The 26,317-nt window shown below is 43.9% G+C and overlaps 1 protein-coding gene across 12 annotated transcripts in view; it reads left to right on the top strand.

Annotated features, from left to right (window-relative positions):
• Window positions 1-26,317, top strand: part of ARVCF (ARVCF delta catenin family member) — a 529,785-nt gene that overhangs the window by 390,128 nt on the left and 113,340 nt on the right. For all 12 annotated transcript variants that reach the window (XM_075012627.1, XM_075012629.1, XM_075012624.1 and 9 more), the window contains 2 exons: window positions 5,979-6,478; window positions 22,917-23,100. In XM_075012627.1, the coding sequence (XP_074868728.1) occupies window positions 5,979-6,478; window positions 22,917-23,100 (684 nt within the window). The remainder of the gene's footprint in view (window positions 1-5,978; window positions 6,479-22,916; window positions 23,101-26,317) is intronic.

Here is a 26,317-nt window from a genome sequence, read left to right as displayed (position 1 = left end):
ACCAGTAGAAACCAAAAACAAACAACAAAAACCGAAACTAAAACAAAAAAGCCTAGCACTGGGTGATGTGCTAATCAGGTTGGTGGTATTTGAATCTCTCCTGATGGGCTGTACAAGGCACGCATAGGTTTCAAGGAACACTGGGTGGTAGTGTATTGAGATGCCTGGCCAGAGTCAGGCAGAATGAAGTTCTGATGCAGTTCAGAATTTTAATTATTTTCACGTATTTTAATTTTCTGTCTCAACAGTCAGTGCAAGCTTGTTTTTCTGATTAGCCTCCAGGGGTTATATTTTTCCATGCAGAGGTACAAAAAGTACCCCTGTAAAAGTACAGCTGCTTTGGGGAAAAAATGTAATTATTGTAAAAGTTGGAGTATGCCTTATGGAATGCTACTTGAGTAAATGTACAAAGCATCACATCTTAGTTGTACTCAAGTATCCAGAAATGTCCATGGATTTCCATAAGGTGGACACTTCTGGAAAATTGTATGCAATCAAGGTGTAATATTCTTATACTTTTATTCAAGTAGTTTTCCACAAGGACCTCTGAGTTTTATTTATTTAACCATCCCCTCCCATCTCCCCGTCCCCAGTAACTTTTTGGGTACTCTTCCCACCTCATGTTCCTTTTTCCTGGATGTTTGGAAGCACCTCTGCAGAGAGAGAATGACCTGTTAAGTTTTCCTGTTTAAATTCCCAAAAAAACCCTATTTTCCCCATTTTTAAAAAGTGTGTTTATTTTTTTAAATTATTATTCTGACTTAATGACTTTTACTATTTTGAACCTGAGCTCAGACAGAAACCTGTTTGCATTCATCGAGCCCTCTTCTATTCCCTTTAATTCCCTTTCAACAGTTCTGGGTTCACAGATATTAACTCATTGCCCTGCATTGGAAACTTCCAGATGTTGCTTGTGCTAGATGGAGAGGCCATTCCCGGTAGGTTAGCCATGCATCAGATGAGGGAAAAACTACCTTTTTTCATTCAGTTGAGGTCCACTGGGCCAAAATTTGTGTATACTTATTAACATTGTGTACCGCATATTAAAAGTTCCCTAGAAAATACTTTGAAGTAAATGTTAATCTTGTTTAAGGCAAATACCATTATATACCAAGGATTGCAACAGATTTGTAATCCTCTTGGTTTCACTACAATAACTGTTACATGGAAGATGACTTTCATTGGTAAGAACAGAGTTTGCGGAAGTCTGACAAGCCTATGCAAGAATCAGACTTAATAGGAGGATTAATAGAGTTGGGTACCTGCCAACATTTTGTGCAGTGCAGGCTTTTGTGTGGTTTTTTTTTCGATGTGTGCTTCTAGTCTGACTATGGGCTGGCAGCTAGCTTGGCATTGCTTGACTGGTCAAGCTGTTGCTGATGGCTACAAAGGAGCATTTCCTTTTTCCTTGCTTTCCTTGACTTTGATGCACACAGTCTTTTTTGCACTTAGGGGCTCAGGAGCACATCGGATCTGAGGGAAAATGAGGCATTTCGTGCCTTCTCTTATTGAATGCAGGGTTATGCTGAAATGATTGGATTTCAGCAGAGTGATACTTCTACAGCAAGCCTCAGCAAAATCAATAGGTCATTGTGTTACGTGCCTAGTTTTGTATTGGAGTAATCCAAGACACGAGCCTTTCCTCCCCATTCTGGTTCTTCAAAGTAGCAAAAGTGGATTTGATCCTTTCGAAGAACTTGTAAATACAATTTACTAGCATTTTAGTTTATTTTAAATAGTTTATGCTTGAATAATTGGTAATACAATAATAGAGTGTTGTGGCATACAAGAGGACATAATTGTTTCACTTGACTCCACTACTGCTTTCTTGAATTTTGGTTCCTGTGGGCAGGCTTTATGAAATCAAGGGGCGTATGTTTGGACTGCTCATTTGAATCCAAACTACAAGACCAATACCAACGTGAAAAGAGGCTTTCTTGTAGTGAGTCAAAAAATCTTGTTTAGAGATGAGGCCTATTTTAATTTTCATGCATGAAACCCCCATGATTAGTTGGAAGAGAATAGTATAGACCAGTTGAACCTCTCTAGTCCAGCACCTTCAGGGCCTAATCAGCCAAACCAGAGAATTTGCTGACTCACGGGAGGTCAGTGGTGTTGTCTAGCAGCATTACCAACTCTTACTCTGCTTACTGGGCTTTTAGAAGACATTTAAGGGAAATTAGAGTTAAATAAAACAGAACATTGAGAGCCAGGACTGGTGGCTGTAAACAAACTTTATGGGACTATGGGAAGTTTGGCTCCTCGCATGATAAGTGGATGTCTTGCTAACTAGAACCATGCCAGACCATGGACATTGCCAGACTAGTGAGTGCTGGATGAGAGAGGCTCAACCTGTACTTAATTTTACAGTTCAGTTGAATTGGTAGGTGGTTTACATGTAAACAGTTGACCTGAATGTCTTTTGATTGACAAGTTACCTAGGCACAACAGCAAGTCTGTAGAGGGTGATTCTTCAGCGCTTATTTCTGTCTCCTACTGCTTTGCTGGTGCATCAGAGACAGCATTAGGAACTAGATCGTTGCAAGGAGCTAGCATGTTTTCCATTCTATCCTAAGTGCAGGTTGTGCACAGTTTGTGTATATAAAAACAAAACCCCACTTGTTACGGTAGAGTTCTGGTGCTTTCTTTACCCTTTTTGTTTTTATATAGCAATACATCATTTTAATGTTATTGCTTCCCCTTATAATGAAGACTGAAAACAGCTTTGATACATAACGGGAAATGTAATGGCTGTTCAGACACTGTAAATTGCAGCCTGGAAAAAGTAAGGAATTACACATACACAACTGCATCACTAAAAGGATTTTCTTCAGCTGCTGTCACAGTGGTGTGAATACCTGTCTGTTGATTTATATACTTTGCCTTCTTCCTCCCCACCCATTTCTGGTTGTGATCAGCAATTAGAGTATCTTAAAGTTAGAAGAAGATGCTTTTCACACACACATTAGTTGTGCTGTTCTGAGCCCAGACTCCATCCACAGTTGCTCTTCTCAGGGTTCTAGTTTAATTAGCAGTCCCTTAGAAAAATGCTGTTCTCCTTTTTGCAGAGTATTAATAGTCTGTTTCCTTCTGCATGACATGAGGGATATTTCGGCACTGCACAATGCGTGCCTAAAATCAAACTTTAAGAACCTTTTTCCTGCAATTAAAATTGCTTGTTTGACGGAGAGAGTCACAGTTCCAATCTGTCCACAACAATGGCAGCTGGCAAAGTCTTCCACTGCTTAAATAAAGCAAATAAGCTGGACTTGCTATTTCATGTCTGTTCCCACACACACTTGGTGGAAAGGGCTGTGTTGTCTTGGATTCTGCTGGGCTTTTCTAAATAGTAACCTTAATAGTCATCCCATCTGTCAGGTTTATTGAGCAATGGAAGAAGTAATGTAATTAATTTCTAAGAAGTTGCTTTATTTTAACAGATGCAAAAAAATGCAATTAATTGAAAGAGAGGCAGAACGTTCCCCTTTTATACACCATAGCTGTATGGATGCCTTATGATCTTCAGCATCTGGTTTAAAACTGATTTATTGTCACACAGGTTCAGATCCTCCTAGAAGTAACTCATTTGTATGAGTGAAGTTAAGAATATTGATGTGTTTTCAGTTGCGGTGGCTGGCTTTTCCCTCCCCCTGCCCCTTTGATCCCACTGTTGTGTGATATGTTGCTCACTAGTGAGATTTTACTGGTTATAGGCTATGTCTACAGGTGCACGGTACATTCGAAATAGCTTATTTCGATGTAGCGACATCGAAATAGTCTATTTCGATGAATAATGTCTACATGTCCTCCAGGGCTGGCAACATCGACGTTCAACTTCGACGATGGGCAGCACCACATCGAAATAGGCGCTGCGAGGGTACGTCTACATGCCAAAGTATCACACACCGAAATAAGGGTGCCAGGAACAGCTGCAGACAGGGTCACAGGGCGGACTCAACAGCAAGCCGCTCCCTTAAAGGGCCCCTCCCAGACATACTTGCACTAAACAACACAAGATCCACAGAGCCGACAACTGGTTGCAGACCCTGTGCATGCAGCATGGATCCCCAGCTGCAGCAGCCAGAAGCCCTGGGCTAAGGGCTGCTGCCCACGGTGACCATAGAGCCCCGCAGGGGCTGGAGAGAGAGCGTCTCTCAACCCCTCAGCTGATGGCCGCCATGGCGGACCCCGCTATTTCGAAGTTGCGGGACGCGCAATGACTACACGGTCCCTACTTCGACGTTGAACGTCGAAGTAGGGCGCTATTCCCATCCCCTCATGGGGTTAGCGACTTCGACGTCTTGCTGCCTAACATCGATTTCAACTTCAAAATAGCGCCCAACATGTGTAGCCGTGACGGGCGCTATTTCGAAGTTGGTGCCGCTACTTTGAAGTAGCGTGCACGTGTAGACATGGCCATTGTATTTTACCTGTGCTTTAAGATAGTTTGCGAAATGCTGAGCCTACATGATAGAAGAGGTAAGGTCCTCCTCCCAAATGTCATTTTGAACAGAAATGATTAACTATATATTCCTTTCATTAACAAATTCTTGAGCTTAAAAAAAAATCTCCTTACAAATACAGTAATACATTGAGATACATGAGGGTTGTGTTCCATGTACCTTGAATTGTGCGTAAATTGGAGAGGGCTTGGAGGACGGTTTGGGGCTCTGGAAGGGGGGCAGGGGGCACCTGCAGCCATCGCTTCCTTGGGGATCTGGGCGGGGAATGCCCGCGGCCACTGCTTCAGCAGGGCACCAGGGGGCTTTGGCAGGGCTCTGGGTCCAGGATCACCCATGGCCGCCTCTTCCCTAGGGTTCTGGGCAGGGAAAAGGGGCCTTTAGCCTGTGAGCTAAAAGCCCTCCCCCTAGCTTCCCAGAGTGATGCCGAGAAGCTACACAGGCTGAGGGCCCAGCAGCTTCACATTGTGCAAAACTTGTGTTAATGAGGATTTACTGTTTGTTTGGAAGAAACTTCACAACTGGATGCCTGAGAGACCATCTTTCTCAAAGCAGGAGGATAAAATTGTCCTGACTGTCATGAAAAAGTCATTGCCGTAACTGCCATGAACGAGTCAGTTTCATCTGCTAACACCTACCCTTCTTCCAATAAGGGCTTTTCAAAGAGAGAGAATATTTGGGGTGGCTGTGGCTGGCCTTTTGTCATAACTATATAAAATAAATTTACAACGCTTTTAGTTAGAGGGAGATCAGTACAGTTCTTAATTCACGGAATGTCTGCAGCTAGGGTCTTGCGTTTGGGTTTAGCCATGGTCCAGGAGGGAAGTGACAGGGTGGTGACATGACTTGCTCTAGGTCATATAGCAGTTCAGTGGGGAAATCCTGGTCTCCTGGCAATCAGTTGAGGGTATCAGTCCTGGACCACTCTTCAGAAGAGATATTTGATATGGGCTTTGATCCCAAATATTGGAAGTTTCATCAGTCATGCATGAATTGAGGGAGCTTGTCTAGGCCTTAGGAGCATGCTCTGAGTTGGAAATGTAGTGAACCGTGTTACACCTGCTAAAAAGTATGTGTTGGTGCAATGTTCGGGGAGAGGACTACAAGAAATTTAGAAGTGCTTTCTGTCCATACTTCAGACGCCTTCGGTTTGATTTCTAGCTCATCATAAGAGGAGGATCATTGGTGGGGTTCAGTGTTTCCTGTCAAATTGCTTTGCTAAGTAGCCTAAACAAACACAGCATCTCTGAATTACAATTCCTGTCATTATTCTACTGCTCACCAAACAAATACTGTGCTGTGGTGTTGTCATTGCTGAGTTCTGTTTCATGCTGCTTAGTTGTTGTTGTATGGTCAGAACAACACTATTTGGAAAAAAAGTAATTTTAAATATCCTACCTGTAAAGCTTTTTTGATGTTAAAGGGATTGATCGTCCCCCCCAGATATTAATTCTGGCTCGGAGGCACTGAATATGAACCACACTTCTTTTTAATTTTGGAATGTTCTTCTGTGTGCAGGGGCTATGATGACCCTATTGAGACAGAGATGGTTGACGAGAGGATCCCTTATCTTCATGGTGGCTACGCAGCACCATTAGCACAGCCAGAGAGAGGGAGCATGGCCAGCATTGACCGTCTGGGCAAGCGCTCCCCCTCCATTGACAGCATCCGCAAAGACCCCCGGTGGCGGGATCCTGATCTCCCTGAAGTAATTGCCATGCTCAGCCATCCCATTGATCCAGTCAAGTCCAACGCAGCGGCATACTTGCAGCACTTGTGCTATGAGAACGATAAAATAAAAAAGGATGTGCGACATCTCAAAGGAATTCCCATCTTGGTGGGACTGCTAGATCACCCAAAGCCAGAGGTCCATCGCAAAGCTTGTGGAGCGCTCAGAAACATCTCTTATGGGAAGGATAATGAGAACAAGGTGGCTATAAAGAACTGCGATGGGATCCCAGCATTGATCAGGTTATTGCGGAAGACAAATGACATGGAAGTGCGAGAACTCATTACAGGTCAGTGCCTGTGTTTTTCAAGGGAAGACTTTATCGGTTTTAGGAGCAAGAATTTTTGAAAGTGGCAGGATTGTCGAAGAGTTAGGAATCACTAACTGCAGTCATTTGTCCAAGGGCATGTCTGTACAATGAGTCAGCATGTGGCAGGGTGTGTGTGTGTGTGTGTGAGAATATATAGCACTGAAGTAGGCTATGCCCTAAAAGTTGGTAGGGACCTCTGTCCACCATAGAAGTCTAGATTGTGGGCATGTCTGGCTCTTAAGTCCTTCAGGATATTGCAATGAAGACAAGTCCTAAGAGTGCTACTTTGGGTACATTTATACTACTGGAAGATTGACTGACTTATTCAGGATGGATCTTCTGGGGTTCGATTTAGCACTCCTAGTGGAGACGTGCTAAATCAAACGATCAGGGCTCTACAAACAACCCTGGTACTCCTCACTGTTACAAGGAGTAAGGAAGGTCAACAGGAGAGTTTGTCCCACTGATCTCCTGCTGTGTGGACAGACAGAAAAATCAATCTGCAGTACGTTGATTCCAGCTACGCAATTGCTGCAGATGGAATTGCGTATCTGAAATGGGCTTTTTTAATATAGTGTAGACCTGGTCATAAGTATGTAACAGATCAAGTTACTTCATTCCAGCAAGCTTAGCTGGAATGAGAGCAATAACATTCAAGCTGCAGAGTGAGTTGCATCCTTACGGTATTACTAGTGAGCACATCAAGAGCCCTAAGAGAACCATTTAGCCGAAATGAGAGATCTGTATATCTGGGAGTCTGGTTATGGGTAATATTTGAGTTGTATTCTGTGAAGACATTAGGTGCCTGATGTTATAAGAGATGCACTGCATGAAGCAGCATTATTTCCTGGTGTAGCTGCTTGTAGCTGGGGAGAAACCAAGGTGGCGTGTGGTGAGGTTGCGTGACTAAAGCTAAAGGCTGGAAAATTTGCAAATTCATAGGCCCAAGGACTGCTGCTTGGGTGGATTTGGGAGGGGATTGTTCATTTTAATACCAGGAAAGGAGACACTATTGTTTTTAAAAGTGCTAGTATTTGGTACATAAGTCCTTGTGATTTTTTTCCACTTTTGAGAGAGTCCATTATTCAACCAGCTTTTGTTTGAACTTAGTCTTGGACATACTCCAAAATGAGTACTGAATTACATGCTAGGTGTCAGTGTTAAGCTATTGAGTTATTGGGGGTGGAGGAGGGGGCAGTGGGAAAATGGGTTGTCAGCTCTTTACGTTGTTAAGATGAATTCGCCAACCTTCCATAACTCGAAAGCAGGAATATAGATTTTCTTTTCCCTTCTCTTTGGAGAGTTGAGGTGGGGGAGGAGGAAGAATGACAGTTAAGCAGAAACTACATGTGGGATTTTACACCAAAACTAGTTCTTCAGAAAGTTCTGAGCATGTGCAAATAGGTCTGTATGACTGAAATATTTAACTACCTTATCTGTATTGGGACCTGCCAAGCAAGTGCAATTATAAATGTGGCATAAGACATTGGACATAAACATTATAATGCTATAATCATCTTAGAACTCATTGTGGCAACTGTCCAGGATTTTCAGTCATTGCCCTTCGAGAAAGGTGGTGATGTTCCTCAAGCATTATTGTTTGTTCAGCAACCTGGGCAGAACCATAAAACCTACAACCTAGCTTCCCTCTTCCCCCACCTCCCCAGTCCTTCTCCATAGAACAAGGAAAGGGGAGGCCTTCGTTAAAGTATTTGATTCAGTCTGATGGCCGACTTTCCTTTGTCTGAGGAAAAATTGGACAAATAGAATGTGTTTTATCTGCAGTTCTGGTTTGCTCAAAACTCATTTCTTGAGATCTGCCAAGGAATAAATTTATTTAGTCAGATTCAAAAAAGAAAAAGCTAATCTATAATTTACTCTGTAGGAACATCCTTGTAATGTTAAGTGGTAATCAGTCATCTCAGACATGACAAAAACAAACTGGAGTTTGCCCACCTTCCCTCTAAATGCTGTTTGCTTTGAATCACTACTGATGAATTAATTTTACAATGTCATGTTCCATTTGATCCTACCTCAGCAGTAAAATAGTAATTTTGCTCTGCATCCTTATGTAGGTATAGTTCCTACTTGCTGTTTTAAGCTGTTTTTCCTTTACTGAGAAACACGCCAAATGTTAAAGGTATTAATCTAAACAGATGTCCAGCGGCAGATGAGGATTCATCACTCTCCATCAATGTGGGGGTGCATTTAAATCTTCTCTTAATCAATAGTATCAGAACTGCATGCTTAAACATTCAAGGGGAACAGTGTTCTAACCACATTTGCATGGGCTGAAGCTGGTGGAATTGCAGCTGATATTCAGACTTGTCTGAGAATGAACCACCCATTTAGGAAAAAAAAGTGTTCAGAAGGACAAAATCAGGAAGAAATAAGAGTCAAGTCATTAAAACAATATAAGAGGAGCAGTCAGCCAATACTACTGCAACAGGACTACATGCTAAGCAGTGTTTCATACACTGGTTACAGTTCTGGTGCGCTCATGATGATCAGTTGACTTTCGTATCAGAATAGCTTCCCACAGCAATAGATCAGGATATCTGTTTTCCATGAATATATTTTATTCCATCTGGAATGAAAGCTTTGGCAACTTTCGCCACCATGCAGAAGTTTGTTCAGATTCAGATGGAGGTAAAGAAGAATGAGCTTGATTTCTTCTTTTAAAAGATTGAAATTTCAAGCCGGTTTTTACATGTTGTCTAGACTGATATTCGTGAAAGGAGATTATGATTGCTATTCAAATCTGAATTGTTGCCAGCCATTAAGGGGCCATTCTAGTTGTGGTTGTATTATAAAAGAGGTTTGAGATTTCCAGAAGGTCTAAGTTTATGTTCCCGAATCCCACTGCAAATTTGGCATCTCACTGCCTTCAGCTCCTCTAAAACAAAAGCCTCAGCCTGGATGTTTGTATCAATATGTATCCTAGAATGCTAACTCTGAAAGGACACAGGTTAAACATTCATGGTAAAACAAAAGCAAAGAAACCCCAACCTCCTGAGGCGAGTCTCGTTGCTGAGGCTAACACTAATTGGACTCATATTGTAGAACTAAAAAGGGCAGTTGTAACTGTTTCAGATCCAGGCTGGAGCTGGGGCTCTGAAACCTGGCACATGGGGAGGCTCTGAAGTCCAGGCTCCAGCCCAAGTCCAAACAGCCACGCTGCTATTTTTAACCCCACACTGTGAACCACACAACTTGACCGTTTGACTCTGGCCGCCTGAATTTCTGCTGGGGCCAAGGCGGGTTTCTGGGTAAACATATTCATTGTTTCACCCAGCAGTTTAGATGGATGTTCCTATTCTGATATTCCCACTACTGCTAGACTAGGTAGGTCTGTAGCTTTTTTCTTCTGGTGGTATTTCCCTCCTCAGAACTGAAAGACTCTTGTTGCTCAACATCATAGCTCTTTTGCCAGAAGTCCTGCATATATCTGGGAATGGCATGATGACCCCTCAGCATGCGCGCCAGGCATTAAAAATTCCCTGGCAATTCCCCAAGATGAAGTCTTCAATCTCACTCCTTTTTCAAAAAAGTCAGGGGAAGAAAAAGTCTAGAGTTGCCTGAAGAGTGTGCACTGATTCCACTGCGGAAATTTCAGTTTAAGGTTTCCAAAGCTAAACCATGAAGAGCGCGGCAATCAGAAGTGCTGCTCTGAGGAGATCTTCCTTGAATCTATCCCCGGTTATTCGCTTGGGTTTGTACAAAACTATCCATTCAGTGGATCGTTTTCTGACTTCAGACATGGGACGAAACAAGAGCTGGGTTGATAGAAGAAGAAACTTGTTCTGATCGGAAAAGCTGCGAAGGTTTTTTATCTTGAACAATAAGGTTTGCTGGGGAACAAATGTTCCCATCAGATATTCAAGACGGGAATTCTATTACACTTGTTTGACAAGCAATCAGAAGTTAGTCGCTTTTAATGAATTTTTCATTCTTTGTGTCTCATTGAAATGTAATTTTGTTGTTTAACGACACTGTGTGATATTTTAAGTGGTGCAGAACGTTATTCTCCTGACACTCTGTATTGGCAAATTGGGTTCAGTTGAAAAAAATGATTGACCTTAAATGTTCTAAGGATAAAATCTTTAAACAAATAATGCTCTATATAGAAGCTTGCTGACTGACACAGCCAATCAGAATCCATTATTCTGGGCATTAATTTGTGTAAGAAGCCTGGTAGCTAATAAGAATTCATTTCAGTGGCATTAATGCCTCTTGGAAGTCCACAAATATGATCAGTATGTTTACTAATAACAGATGAATTTACTTCTTTTTTTTCCCATTGGGGAAACCTGTCAAAAGAATATATATTTAATGAAACACTCTGTAACCCAGTAATTTATCTTTGGATCCTGTGTGTGACTGCTTTCTGCCGGGGATGCACAATTCCCATCACCAGAGTTCAATTTTTTTTAAAGACTGCATATATAATATATGTCAGACAGATGACTGCGGAATCGACTTATATCAAGAGCTCTCAATGAATATATGCAATTTAAGTTAGATGTCAAATGATTCAGTATACTGCGTAGATGAAAGGTAAACAGGTTCTTGATTTGTTTTAATTTAACAGTAGCATTGGATTCTGCAACTAAGCAGAGCAAGAAAACAAATTCTGTCGTGAATTTCAAATAGTGTTAACATGTCTGTTTGCACTTTCTTTAATCCTTCCCATCAGAGGCAGTTACTGAAAGGTGACACCCAAAGCATTTGGAATTGTAGCTTAATAGCTTGTGTATGGCTACATCTACACTAGAGTGATCTGTTGACAGAAGTTATTTTTGGAAGAGGAGATCAGACAAAGCTCCTGTCGATAGATCAGGTCCATACAGCAAAGTGAGTCACTCTGGTGACAGATCCGCCAGACTGCCCATCTGCTTCCTCTACAGAACGGGCCCTGGAACGCCATCACACAGGGTTACATGGATGGCAAGGTGTTCCGAGAGCCCCGGCCAGGTGCTGCCCCCATTGTATGTCCCCATTCTCTGCTTAGGCTTGCCTACCTTGTTGAGGAACAGCATACCTACAGCAGTGCTCCCATGCTTTCTGTGAGAGTTTGCACTTTCCCATATAGCTGTGGTGCCAGAGCAGCCCCTGGGCTTGCCTTGGACCCACGCACGTCTGCTCAAGCTGCTGATCACCCTGATCATGGCTGTCCTCCATTTCTTCTGTGGGATGAGCCCAACTCTGGTATTAAGGAGTACTCCCTGGCTGCTGTACAGGCTCACCTATGCCTGCCCCCTCAGGTGACCAGGAGGGCGTCGAGGTACACCATCAGTTCTGACTGGGGGGACCAGCTGGTCATGGGGCTGTGGGGTGACCACCAGTGGCTCCAGAACTTCCATATGCAGAAGCTCACCCATGCCCTTGGCTCGCTCATGCCCTTGGGAGATAGGACACCCACCTGTGGCCCACCTTCTCCATGGAGAAGTGGGTCGCAGTTGCCCTCTGGAAGCTCACCACTCCATACAGCTACCACTCCATTAAGAACCAGATTGGTGTCGGGAAGTCCACCGTCGGGGCTGTCATCATGCGGGTAAGGCACTCTCAGTCTGCAGGCCCTGCATGGAGGGGATGAGAGGGGGCCAACCTAATGAGGCTCCTCAAGGAGTGGGGTGAGTGGTTGTGGGAGGGGGAGCCCTATCCCTCTGGGACTATGACATCCCACCCTCACACAGATCTGCTGCGGGGTGGGCATCCTCGTGGGGAGAGGAAGGGGGATGGGAGGAGGCAGGGGAGCTGGCTGGGGCCTACGGGCGCTCTTCCTCACCCAGGGACACCCTCTCTGTCCTTCATGTATGTTTGGTCTCCTCTTGCAGGAAGTTATGGCCATCAGCGTGGTCCTATCCCAGAGGGTCTTCTGTCTGGGAGACATGGATGCAGTCATGACCAGATTCACGGTTGTGGAGTTCCCCAACTGCTTCAGGGCAGTCAGTGGAACCCACATCCCAATCTGTGCCCTGGACTTCAGTGTGGCCTAGTACATAAATGACAAGGAAATATTACTCCATGGTGCTGCAGGCCCTGGGTCGACCACTAGGGACAATTCATCAACATACGTCAGGTGGTCGTGCCGGGCACACAATGCCCAAATGTTCCGCAATTCCGGCCTGTGTCGGAGGATGGAGGCAGGCACCTAGTTCCGCCTCTGGGAGCTGGCAGTCAGGGACGTGCACATGCCACTCTGCATTGTGGGGGATGCCACCTGGACCCAAGCCAGGAACTGTTTAATACGCAGTTCAAGCACAGAAACAGGCTGAGTGTGCCTTCAGCTGCCTGAAGTCACTTTGTAGGTGCCTCCTGACCTGGCTGGATGTGGGGGAGCACAATGTCCCACAAGTCATGAGGGCATGCTGTGCCCTCAACAACATAGTGGAGGGAAAGGGGGAGGCCTTCCTCCTGGGTTTGGCGGTGGATGCTGGTCATGCCTATGAACAGCCAGGCGGAGCTCCCATCCACCAAATCCAGGAGGCCCTACAGGAGAGCTTCTCCCAAGAACCCTCCCTGGGCGGGGTCTCTGGCCCACAGCCCTACCTGTCCCCACCCTGATCCCTCCACATCCCCACCCCAATAAACATGGATGCAGGGGTGGTGTTCAAATACTAGTTTACTTAAAGACAGGTAAATGTAGAAAATAAACTTTGTGAAAACAAACTATGTACACTGTGCAATGCACTCTAACTATATATAGTGGAGGTGTCTTGGAATGGGTTGGAGGCGTCTGAACACAAATGGGGGTCTTGGGATAGAGGTGGGGGGCCATCAATCCAGGGAAGGGGTGGGGGGCCATGACCCTGTGGGGGAGCGAGACCCTGAACAACGTTGACCCTGGGATCCCCTCCCACCATGGGTTCAGGGTCCCTTTTGGGGCTGGGTTGGGGCCAGGAGCATGGGGAGGTATGGTTACAGTGGGGCTGTGGCAGGGGTGGGTGTAGCATGGAGGCCTTCAGGAATCTGGGGACTATCGTGGCCATCAGCCACTGTACCATGTCCAACACCCCTTGAGGGATGGCTGGGGGTGGGCAGCTGCAAGTGGCTGGGCCAGCTGGTCCTGCCAGATGCCAGTGATGGTGTCTAAATGGAACATCAGTTGGCTTCAGGCCCACATCCTCCACTTCCAGTCTTCCTGCAGCTGCACTCTGGGAGGACAGTTAGCCTCCAGAGGGTGGCAGCGTGAGCCCTCTGGTCAAGGTGCTGCCCATGCCTCATTGGGTTGCTGTCCTGTCCTGGTGCTGGTCCTGGTACGCCTGGCTCTGGCTTCAGGCTGGGGCTGGCCCAGCCCTTGGATGGTGCAGGTGTAATGAAGACAAGGAGGAGAGATGGGTAGTCATTCATGCAACATAGCCCCCGAAGGCTGCACGTCCCCCCTCCACCGAACATGAGCAGTGGCTTCCACCCCTTGGGATGTCCTGGGAGCACAGGTATGTGTGTCTTTCATGGCAAACCCTGCTACATGGGGGCTCCCCACTGTCTTGGGGATGGGTAGACTGCCTCCTCTCCCCACTGGATGGGCTAGTAGCCAAGGGGATGTGTCCGGCCAGAGAGAGGTCCCTCCATGATGGTGGGTGAGCCCAGGTATGGCCTGACTGTCCCTGGGGCCCCCACACAGGTGTGCGGCTTGCAGCGCTGTCTGCAGAAGCGGGTGCTAATATTTGCTGTGGGCATGCCCGCCTGCCAGGAGCTGCACTCCTCAGTAGTGTGTCCAGGGTCAAGTTGGTACCTGTGTGGCTGGTCCTCTTCCAGCAGTGGCAGGGTACACCACCCCCATGCCCCTGAGGGGGTGTGATACGCAGAGCTTTGACTTGCAGCTACTGTTTTAATGGGGTGATTTATCTTTAGAGTAATTTTGCTGAACTCATAAATTGACAGAAGTTTTTAAACTAACAATGTTTGCATAGCTTAATTGTGCTAATCAATGCAGTGAATAACTAAAGGCAAAGATCAAATCACAGGTGATTTTAATCCTTGTCACTTTTTGTTCCTGCTCCTCTTAAATTCATTTCCTTTAAACTGTACATTAATCTGTTAAAGAATAAACTCATGTTGCTGTGATTGCCACCATGAGAAACTCTTCCTGAGCTTGGTCTTGAGGGATGCCTAGAAGTAAAGTTGTGATGTAACCTCCTGGGTTCATACTATTGGAAAAGAAAATAGTTTTACTGATTATTATCTGCATCTATTTTAAGCAGTCTTTCCCACATCACCAAATGTTGCATATATAGTATGAACAAAGCTTGGCCTCCTCTGGACCACTTTTTGCATATACAACTAGTTGTCTCTCTGAGTACTGTTTGATGGAGATTATTTTGATCTGTATTCCCCATGTAGTCAGCTACTGGAGTCTTGTAATTTCAAGTGTTTATTCCATTTGAACATCTTAAAGATTCCACTTGCATACTTTTTGTATAATATGGGGTATCTTTTGGGTCAGTTGTTATAGTGCATTGATGTCTCCTGTTGAGGATCAGGAAAAGTTTTGTGAAACCATAGTTGGAGCTTTGCGCCCAAAAGGGACAGAGAAGTATGGGTGAGGGGTGAGGTGTTCTTTTTGCTGTCAGCATGTTGTCTTGCAGCCCCTACAAGGAGCAGCTATTTGGCTGCTCAAGTGTGCGTTTGGTGTTAGTCTTGTTAGAGTTTGCAGACATTTCTTTAGAAACGATGGATGAAGGTGCCCGTGAGTACCTTTTGCTTATTCAAGTAGTCCCACTCTTGGTTTCATTGTCACCAATGGTGTGAGTGAAATGGTTCATGTATTACATATTTTGCAGGGCTGTTTGTTTTTGTGGTCATTCAAGCTGTGCTATCCAGATGTGATTCTGTGGAATCCCGTTAGGATTTAGTCTGTTCGGAAATAGCTACCAGTAACTGACAACCTAGTTCAGATGAAATTTGAAGATAAGATCTTTATTTTACGTATCTCAGGCATATTAAAAATATTCACAGATGTTTTCAAGGTGGTATGCAAGTACTGGAGAAGTTTCCCAAATCCTCTGATATTAGGACTACTGGTTTTTCTGTGGTGGTAGAAGTGCTAAAGCTTTTTGGTTTTCTTTTCCCCCCTGCTTTCTGTGTTTGAAGGCTGTTGCTAAATTGGACTATTCTGTCCTAATTCTAATAGTAAAATTTCAGATTATTTTTTAGACTTTTTTAAAATAATTTCCCAGTTGATTCGTTTCTTGAGATTAGAAAAGAAATTACTTATTCTTGCAGCATAGCGATGCAATTAATTGTCAGCGCTCTAGGGCAGGGACGTCCAACAGGTGGCCTGTGAGCCAGAACCCGGCCCGCAAAGCCTTTTTGTCTGGCCTGTGGGGCCAGAAGCCACGTCGGCACTGGCTTCCACAGGGCTGGGGTGTGTGACTAGAGGCAGAGCAGGTGGGGAGGGATAGCTCAGTGGTTTGATTTTTGGCCTGCTAAATCCACGATTGAGAGTTCAGTCCTTGACAGGGGCCATTTAGGGATCTGGAGTGAACAGATTTACAAAAAAAAAATCTGTTAGAGATGATGGTAGGTCCTGGGGAGCAGAGCCCTGAGTGGGGTGTGGAGCCAGCCACAAAGCCCCGGTGGCTGGAGTGCCAAGCAACCGCAGGCCCTGGGGTGCAGGACTGGCAGCAGATCGGTTTGGAGCTGCTATGGGGGGTTAAAAGCCTGTGAGTGGCCAGGGAGTGGGGCATGGAGTGGGGCATAGATTGGGGTTTGTTGGGGGGTAGGGGGAGGGTTACAGTTGGGTGCTGAGGGCTTTAACCCCGGGGAGGTGAGGGGGGCTATTTTGTTTGGTCCCACAGAACACACACAAAATTGCCATGTGGCCCTGAAGAAGAAAAACTTGGATACCCCAGGTCGAGAGCAAGGGGAGAGAGGAAACATCCTGTTTCAGAGAAAGAAAATGTTGTTGTGAATCTTTTTAGCAATAAAACCACTCAAATATGATGGGTGTAAAACTTTTAATACTTAGTTCAGAAGGTGTCTGTGGCCAAGGGGATGGGAGCGGGGATATGATAGCAGTTTTCAGGTATTTAAAAGGGTGTCATAAGGCAGAGGGAGGGAACTTGTTCTTCCTTGCCTCTGAAAATAGAACAAGAGGCAATGGACTGAAATTGCAGCAGGGGAGGTTCAGGTTAGACATTAGGAAAAAGTTCCTAACTGTCAGGGTGATCAAGCACTGGAACGAATTGCCAAGGGAGGTGGTAGAATCTCCATCACTGGAGCTATTTAAGAAGAGGTTAGATAGATGGCTTTCAGGGATGGTCTAGAAAATGCTTGGTCCTGCCATGAGGGCAGGGGGCTGGACTCGATGGCCTCTCAAGGTCCCTTCCAGTCCTGCTATTCTATGATTCTGTATTGGACCCTCCCAAACTCAGAAGTATGGGTTAAAGATTTATTTTTTTTAAATCTAAAATTGTTTTATTAGCTCAGGTGAAGAACCACGGTAGGAGAGTAGAAATATAGGAACCAGAGATATTGTCCTATCCATTGCATGACACCAGTGATCAATCTCTCTTGTTATCGTGGTTCTGCCAGTTGCAAACGCCCGGTGCTTCAGAGCAAAGTATAAGAAACAGTTATGCAATAAATAAGCCCAAAAAACATTTTGTAAGGACCCAAGGGCTAGAACCTAGGTCTGCAGAGCATGGTGTAGCTGATATTCCTACAGTGCCACCAGGAGGCCAAGTAAAGGTGTAACTAGGAAGTGCTGTGGATAGTAGGCCCCACAGGAAGTACTGCCCACGAGATCAGAATGCCAGTACCCTTGAGACTACGATTGGCCATATACCCCTACTTAACCCCAGAAAGTTGTTTGGCCTGCTGCAATGTCAGATTTTACATTATCTCCTGATTTTTATTCTCTGATTCTAGCTCAGCATTGCCTCTGACTCTTGTTTACAAGAGCTGGCCTTGTAATTTATCCAGCTCCTGCCCAATGATGTCCATTCCTGGTGGGGGCAGCAACGAAGGGTCCTGTGGCACCTTATAGACTAACAGAGAAATTTCTGAGCTACAATTCATCTGTAAATTCAATGCCCTCAGCTCTGGCTTAAACAAAGACTGCGAATGGCTGGCTAAATATAGAAGCAGCTTCCCCTCCCTTGGTGTTCACACCTCCAGATCAACTGCTGGTAGTAAGCCTCACCCTTGCTGACTGAGCTAACCTTGTTATCCCCACCTTTGCTCTGGCTTATTTATACCTGGCCCTGCAGATTTTCAAGACCAACATCTGATGAAGTGAGGCTGTGCTCACGAAAGCTCATGCTCAAAACTTTTCTGTTAGTCTATAAGGTGCCACAGGACCCTTTGTTGCTGTTACAGATCCAGACTAACACGGCTACCCCTCCGATACTTCATTCCTGGTGGGCAGACCTAAACTCAGTGGTGACTGCTAGGTTAGACCTCCCATGCTCCCTTCCTTTGCATATTTTTTCCTTAACCCCCATCGGATAAAGGTTGACTTTGACCCTGAAGCAATAAGGGTTTATGTTCCTTAAATTTTAATTTTGTCTGTTATAATAGTGAGTATTCTCATTTCCACATACTTCATATAGCCGTGATGTAGCAAAACATTTAAGCACATTCATATCATAAGCACATTGGCCATTGAAGTCAGTGGGACTATTGACAAGCTTTGATGGGTCATGAGTAACAAGGATGACTTGTTAAATCCAAGGGTTTGATATGGTTCTGATGACAACTTATTGAACAATTCTGTGTTGCCTGATTTATAAATATTTTACATTGATTATGTAATTGGCTTTGTGCTTTCTTTGTTGTATCTCTGTTACCTGAAGAAAAGAGAAATTGCTATGTGCTTTTTTTTCAGAGCAAAGTGGAGATGTTAAGCTTTTATTTTTCTCATTGCTTTCCTTTTTTTAAACTATCAGAGTGTTCAGTAGATTCTGTGATAATGAGGACATGTTTATTTAATTTATAAATTGGTAACAATTGAAAGCTAATTTACATATCATTTATATTATCTTGTAACCTGTATTTAAATGCTAAATAAAATAATTTCCAAAAAGCACACACACCTTGTATTGTGCTGTCTTGGTACAGTAGGTGAAATACGCTAAGTAAATAATATCTGTACCTAGAAAGAGATTAAAGTAATGAAAGACGTGTGTTAACATCTGAAGTAAATTCTTTTGTTTACAACCGGATTTGTTTAATAATTAATGTGTTCAATTACATCTAAATAGATGCCTGGGTTTTGTAAGCGCCACTTCTAATAGGAGGCATCATAAAGTATAAGTCTCTAAGTTCTGTTAATTGTCAGCTGCCTGAGTTATAATTGCCACTCACTACTGGTAGTAGACATAGATACCAGATTGGAAAGGAATTAGAAGGCTACGTCGACACTAAACATAAATTCAGTTTTAAGGGAGTTAGGTTGATTTTTATAATGTGCCTGTCTTCACTACAAATATCATTAGGTCAACTTTTAAGGGGTCCTAACCTCGAATTTTCTGCCCCAGCTTTTTCATGAGGAGTAATGCCACATTTGAATTTATAAGGTCAACTTAATGCTAATGTAGACACAGTAGTGTTTAATTTGATTTTTATTGGCCTCTAGAATTATCCAGAAATGCCCCAAAGGTATCATTCAGACCATCTCTTTCATCTGCACTGCTCTCCAGGTAAGCAGAAAGTAGGAATCAGCCTGGGTTCTCTGGCTTGGGACACCGCCCCCACCCCCTCACGCACCACACAGTTGCCGGGCTCTCCGGCTTAGCTTCCTGCATCACGTGGCTGCCAGGTTCTCTGGCTGCTCCCTTCACCATGCTGCTATTCCCACACGCACCACACGGCTGCCAGCTCTCCAGTTGCACCATGCAGCTGCCCGTCTCTCTGGCTCACCACCCCCCCACCCCACCACATAGTTGCTGGGTCACTTTGAAGCATTTCAACAATACCAAAAACAGCTTTTTCAATAGCTCCAAATGCAAATTTTTCAGATTTTTATTTCTGCATTTTACATTTCTTAGGACTGGGCCGCTAGCCTTGTAATGGTGTGTGTCAGGGGCAGGCAGTAGAAAAGTGGCACAAAAATGCATTTGGCAGCTTGTTTCCAATGGAAGTGAGGGCAATGCACTCTGGGATGAGGACATCAGATACCCACAGCCACTTGAAGCACATTTCCCCCCCAGTAACACAGAAACCCAGAATGCAACAGGGGTGCAGGATCTGTGGGATAGGTACCCACAATGCACTGCTTGTACAGATGAACTTTAGCAACGGCAATGGGGACACACTATGTTGACTTTCTAAATGTGTGGACGCTCATCATCGACTTTATAAAATCTGTAGGTTTAAAGTCAACTTTAAGAAGTTTGACTTTATTTCACAGTGTAGGCATAGACTAACATGTAGAGTTACTATAGATTGACTATATACAGCGCACTCTGTTGAAATAGAACACTAGACATTTACCATCTCTTGCTTGTTGCAGTGAAAGCTTGAACATTAAGCATTCATTACAACCTACAGCAGGGAAGATTCAGTATTACAACTTTTATTTTTGTTGATTTACCTAAAGGTATAGCAGGAGTGGTCTGTCTTTCACATGCACTGCTTCTGCACTGGTAGAACTCGCTGATTTCACTGGCATTACTCCTGATTAACACCAGGATAACTGAGCATAACTGGGGACAGCGAGGCAATATCTGGTACATAGTTTAAAAAGACTTTTGGGAGAAGAAATTGGATCCATGAGAATGGAAGCTTTTATAACCTCGAAACTTGGAGAGATTGATGTAGGACTAAAACAATAGTCTAGACATACACAGAATCACAGGGCTGGAAGGGACCTCAGGAGGTCATCTAGTCCAGCCCCCTGCTTCAAGCAGGATCAACCCCTATTAAGTCATCCCAGCCAGGTCCTTGTCCAGCTGGGACTTAAAAACCTCAAGGGATGGAGAATCCACCACCTCTCTAGGCAATGCATTCCAATGCTTCACCACCCGCCTGGTGAGGTAGTTCTTCCTAATATCTAACCTACACCTCTCCCTCTTCAACTTCTGACCATTACTCCTTGTTCTGCCATCTGACAACACTGAGAACTGTTTCTCACCCTCCTTTTAGAGCTCCCCTTCAGGAAGCTGAAGGCTGCTATTAAATCACCTCTAAGTCTTCTGTTCTGTAAACTAAACAAGCCCAAATCCCTCATCCTATCCTCATAGGTCTTGTGCTCCAGACCCTTAATCATTTTTGTTGCCCTTCGCTGAACCTGCTCCAGCAAATCCATATACTTTTTAATGTTCCAAGTGATTTCTCGTCAAGTGTTAGACTAATATTTGCAGCTTAAGGAGTTGGTATGCAAAAATATGTAGGCCTAATGCTGCAGTTTGCATGTATATTAATGGTGTGTATTATTTAAGAGAGTCTCCCTGGATATTTAGGAAAGCTTGATCATTTTTCCATTCAGCCCCCTTAATTCTTGTGCGTTTCAGTGGAGAGAGAAGCTGTGTACCTGTTTCTCTCCCTGTATATGCTTATTTATAGTTTTGAAATGTTGCCAAGTTGGAATAATAAATTCTGTACCATGAAATGAAGACTCTATTTTAGTCCAAACTCAGTAAGGGGTAGCCTTTGTAAACTGCAATTTTGAAGTATATTGTAATTCTGCATTAGTTTGCTTGACACAACGTATGGAATACGGAAAGTTTTAGCAAAAATTTTCTAACTAGATATCAGCTTTGTCCTTTGGTTTGGAGGTGTGACTCTGCTGAAAGCATGAGGTGAACAAAAATAAGGTTTTATTTACCTTTCTCGAATTAGTCAGCTTTGTGAAGGCTGCATTTCATCTATTTTTCAACAGAAACCGAGTGATGTTTACAAAAATATACTTCATCTTGGCTGTCTCTACACTACAGGAAGAACTTTGAAGTAAGCAGTTTCAAAGTTGAGAGTCTACACATACCCGACTTTGAAGTTAAACTTCGAAGTAGGGCACTACTCCATTCCCAGGAATGGAGTAAGGGCTTCAAAGGAAGGGGAAAAAATGTGTGTAGACTCTCTGGTGGCCGCTTCAAAGTAGTTCCTAACTTCGAAGTTAGTTTCTAGTGTACACACACCCCTTCTGATTTCAAAGAAAAGTCTAAATTATCCAATTAAGAAAACCCTAAATCTAGAATGGTCTTTTCTTGAATAACTCTATTTCAAGTTGAAATAACTGGTGTCCAAATGTTTTACCTTGTACAGTGTTGATTGTTTCAAGCCATTTTTAAGGGTTGGTCTGTTTGAAGTTCTGACGCTTTCTGCTTGAACTGTGTGAATACAGATGAACACATCTTCCCCTGAGTGTAGATGCTGTTATAACAGTTTCAAAGTGAAATAAGGTATACAGGCCCCCTTATGGGGGATCGATGGGGGGGAGGGCAAACGAGGCAACTGCCCCAGGGTCCAGAGATTCAAAATAGCCCAGGGCTCCTGGCTCCTGCTACTGTGGCAACAGCTAGTGCCCAGAGCTCTTCAGATTACAGAGCTCTGGTAGCTCTGAAGGGCTGGCAGCCATTTGGAGGAGGGTAAGCTAGCCTCAGCCCCTCGCCTTCTGCCTGAGGCCCCACCTCTTTCTGTGAGCACAGATCTGGCCTCTCCTCACCTGGCTTAGTGGCCCTGCAAGTCTGTTGGCCTCCCTGCCGGTATAGGTACCTGTATATTAGTATCTCAGCATATATTAGAGTTTTAACCAGCATAAGCACTGGCAAAAACCAACCAACCAAAGCAAAAGACCTTCCCCCAATTGACAGTTACATTCTACAGGTGTGGTTCAAAGTCAAGGTGAGCTAAAAACAGGGTTATAGGTGCTCCGCCTTCCCTAGGAACAATGCCCTTAGTAAACCCTATGTGCCTGTGACACAGTGAATAATATGGCAGTAAATATGGAAAGCAAAAAGTGTGAGGTGGAATTTAACCCTGTGTAGAGTTAACACCAGAGCTGTGTGTCTCTTAGAGCCAATGTAAGCCCCATTTTGAGGTGTTATGTGACACGCTGGCATTTCACGGGCTTCTGCATCGGGGTGAATTTTTTTTAAGGCGTAAGTAGATTTGCAAGTTTAATTATATTAGAAATATATATTATATTAACATTAAATAAATGACTGTATTGAGCCTTTACGTACTTAGTTTATGTAGATGATTAAGGAACACTTAAAGTGCCTCCTGTACATGATATGGCCCAGCAGTTTCAGATGCTCTACCTGTTCTAAATATAACTGCATTTGGAATGGTTGCAGCTCCTGAGTGAGTCCTAACCAAGTGGTTATATTGAATTGTCAGGAATGTTGTCAGACGAGTAATTTCCCCTGTTCACGTTGTTTTATGATTTAATCTTTTGTAAATGCTATTCTGCATGAGCAGTACCTGTAAACTACTTTAACTTGGCTAATGATCATTACTCTTTTCTAAGGCACTCTTTGGAACTTGTCATCCTATGAGCCCCTAAAGATGGTGATCATTAACCATGGTCTGCAGACACTGACAAATGAGGTGATTATCCCACATTCTGGATGGGAGAGCGAGCCAAATGAGGATTCTAAGCCTCGGGATGCTGAGTGGACCACGGTCTTCAAGAACACATCTGGTTGCTTGCGGTAAGATGGGAGCATGGATTCTACTTTTGCTGTTCATAGCATCTTAATGAATGTTTAAGAAAGTGGTTGATTTTCCCCTCACTTTGAAATCAAATATCCTTAATTTGTTTTGCCTAGGTGCACTTTGGAGGCCAATGTGGTGATATGGAAGGTGGTTGTTTTTCCCACAGAGTTTCTCGTACTAGAGCTTTGTAAGTGCTAAAACAATGAGGAGTCCTGTGACATCTAACAGATTTATTTGGCCATAAGCTTTCATGGGTGAAGCCCATTTCATCACATGTATCCGATGAAGTGGGCTTTACCGACAAAAGCCTATGCCCAAATAAATCCATTTGGCCTTTGAGGTGCCGCAGGACTCCTCATTATTTTTTGCAGATACAGACTAACATGCCTACCCTGCTGAGATTTGTAAACATGGACATTCCAGTCATGTGTGGGAGTGGTTGATCCCTTTTGTTACATAATGTTCCATCTGTGTATAAATTTTAACCTTTCCCCTAGTGGGGTCAATGTTTAGTAGAATGGTGATTGTCTGGTGATATCCAGAAAATAAAATAGCCCATTACAAGCATAGTCAGAAGTCCTAGGGACCCAGTTTTATTTCCTCAGGAATGCTGGGAACAATAGGTTGATTCTAGTTGCTTGTTGAATCCTTTCCTTGGCTGCCCATTTGAGGGCTTTTTTTTTTTTTTTTTTAATGACAAGCATTGTAAGTGATTTAGTTTTTTTGAAATTGTAACTACACAAGTGGAATTTTATTCCAGTTAGTGAAGGAATACATAATATCAGTATTAGCTTAAATCAATAAAAAAAAGTTAAATCTAGAAGATTTGGATTCAGATTTATCTGCAGACCGCCCAGATGAAGATATCGACTAACTTGATTTCAAATTGCAGTGCGGAAGGACCTGTGGGATATATATTATGATCCTGTCGGAGATGCACATTCAATATATTTCCTAGGCATTAGCTTTAGCTACAGTTTGCCTGCTGAGCATTTGAGAATCAGCTTCAAGTGTTCCTGGTACAAGAGATCTTTGATTAAGTATTTTTATTTCTGAATTCTCCCACAACTGGATAGTGTGTGTCAGAGCACAGGGTCTGAAAGAGCCCGTGAAGATTTCAGGTATCGACATTCTGTCCAGAATGATTGACTTTCATTTGGATACGTTTTCCCTTGATGTTTTCGTAAATAGTCTATAAAAGATTAAACGGTGCATATATGCTGTTAGATTCTTCACTGGTGAGATCTAATAATTCAAACAAAACTAATAATGATTCTATGTTGCACCTTGTGGTGCACTGACATGTATTTCTGTCAGATTTCTACTGATTAATGCATCTTCAAAAAGTTGGTTCATTTCCATTTCTTGGGCTTGTGGTCTCTAAATTGCACCCACTATTCCCAAGAATAACTTCATGAATGGAGAAAATAATAAAAAGCATTCTGAAATGGCCCATTACTGCAATTATTTGCAATCCCACTGGAGATGAAGGTCTTCTGAGTAGGATCCAGACATCCTCATTTTTCCTTAGCGGTGCCTCCCTTTCTAATGGTTCTGCAAGAGGAAATTAGTTATGGTCAGGATAAAAATTATCTGAACGAGTATGAGATTCTCTAATGATTGCAGACAAAAATTGATTGTTAGTAGATTAAGCTGATCCATGTCATAAATTTTCTATTAGCACCTGCCTACGGTGCTCTGATCTATTTGGAGTTTTTCATACCAAGTGATTTAAAAAAAAAATACTGCTTTTGGAGGAGTAAGAAGAATAAGAATTTTATTTAAAGACCCAGCTTTCTTCGGTGTAGTGAACGTGGATGTACAGAGCTAGTATGGTGTTAAGACAAGCAAAATAGGCCCTGGGGGCTGGATTTCCCCCCACCCCCAAAGCCTTTTAATCTGGTCCCTGACGGGCCCCAAGGGCTGCCGAGGGAGCAGAGCTTCAAGTACTGTCCCTGACCCCTTAGGAAACTGTCTTAGCTCTTATTGGCTGGAAACCAGCAAATGGGAGGTGAGAAATTGGGTGGCACTGCCCCATCTCCAGCAAAATCTCTCAGTTCCTATTGACTGGATGCACAAAACGGACTGGTGGGAACTGAAAGATTTTGCTGAGCATAGGGATGGCACAGCACAATTTCTCAGCTCCCATTGGCTGATTTCTGGCCAACATGAGCTGAGAGATTTTGCTAAGGATAGGAGTGGGAAAGCCTAACTACAGTGCCCCATCTCCAGCAAAATCTCTCAGTTCCTATTGACTGGATGCACAAAACAGACTGGTGGGAACTGAAAGATTTTGCTGAGCAGTGCAGAGAGCCACGTGGAACAACCAGTGAGGTGGAGCTGCTGGTCAACAGGAAAGCTAGGGCTGTCAGGGAAGCTTGCCTGAGAGTGCTGCTGGCCAGGAGCTGCTTAGGTCAGTGCCTTTCGACCAGAGTCTGCTTCTGATACCTCACTTTGACTCCCTCTCAGACCCTGCACCCCCTTTTGCCCCTCCCCCAGGCCAGCATCCTCTCCTGCTGAGAAACCATACTTCATCCTGGACTCTGCACCCCAATACCACTCCTGAGGTCACAACCCCCTCCTTCATACAAACTCCCTCTCAGGCCTCCCTGCTGTCCCTCCTGCACCGCAGGTCCCTACCCTGAGCTTCCTTCTGCATCCAAACTGTGTCCTAGATCTCACACATGCTCCATAAAAACAGTGCAGCCCTTGAGCACTTACCAAGATCTTGGTGTGCCCCCCTCCAATCAAAAATTATTGCTCACCCGCTTGTTAACATCTGCTTGGTACAGAATTTCACCTCGTTTTTTGATAAAGTGGTCCTGTTTTAAGAAACTATTTGAATTACATTGTAATGGCACTCAGAGATGTATATGGTCCCTGCTGCTAGAGCTGAGCATAAAAATGTCCTACAGTCTTCATGTCTGCGGTCTTTCTTCTGTTGCTATGTGGAGAAGATCCTCCCTCTCTCTCTCTCTCTCGCATATGCGCGCTCTCTCTCTCTCTCTCTCTCTCTCTCTCTTTTTTAAATTCAGAGAGAGCTAGTCATTGGAGAAGGCTGAGTTTGTGACCGAGCAGTAGCTTAAGTAAATGGGAAAATCTGGGACAGTTGAAGAAGCCAGATTGTCAATTTTTGTTTAAAAAATGTAGTTGGACCAAATAGCTATTGTGCAGAGACTAGGGAGTTGGTTGATACAACTGGTTTTATTCCAT

Source organism: Carettochelys insculpta, chromosome 18, assembly GCF_033958435.1.
Source record: "Carettochelys insculpta isolate YL-2023 chromosome 18, ASM3395843v1, whole genome shotgun sequence".
Lineage (NCBI taxonomy): Eukaryota > Metazoa > Chordata > Testudines > Carettochelyidae > Carettochelys > Carettochelys insculpta.
The sequence above is the reverse complement of the archived record's forward strand: the minus strand, read 5'-3'. Positions and strand labels throughout refer to the sequence as shown.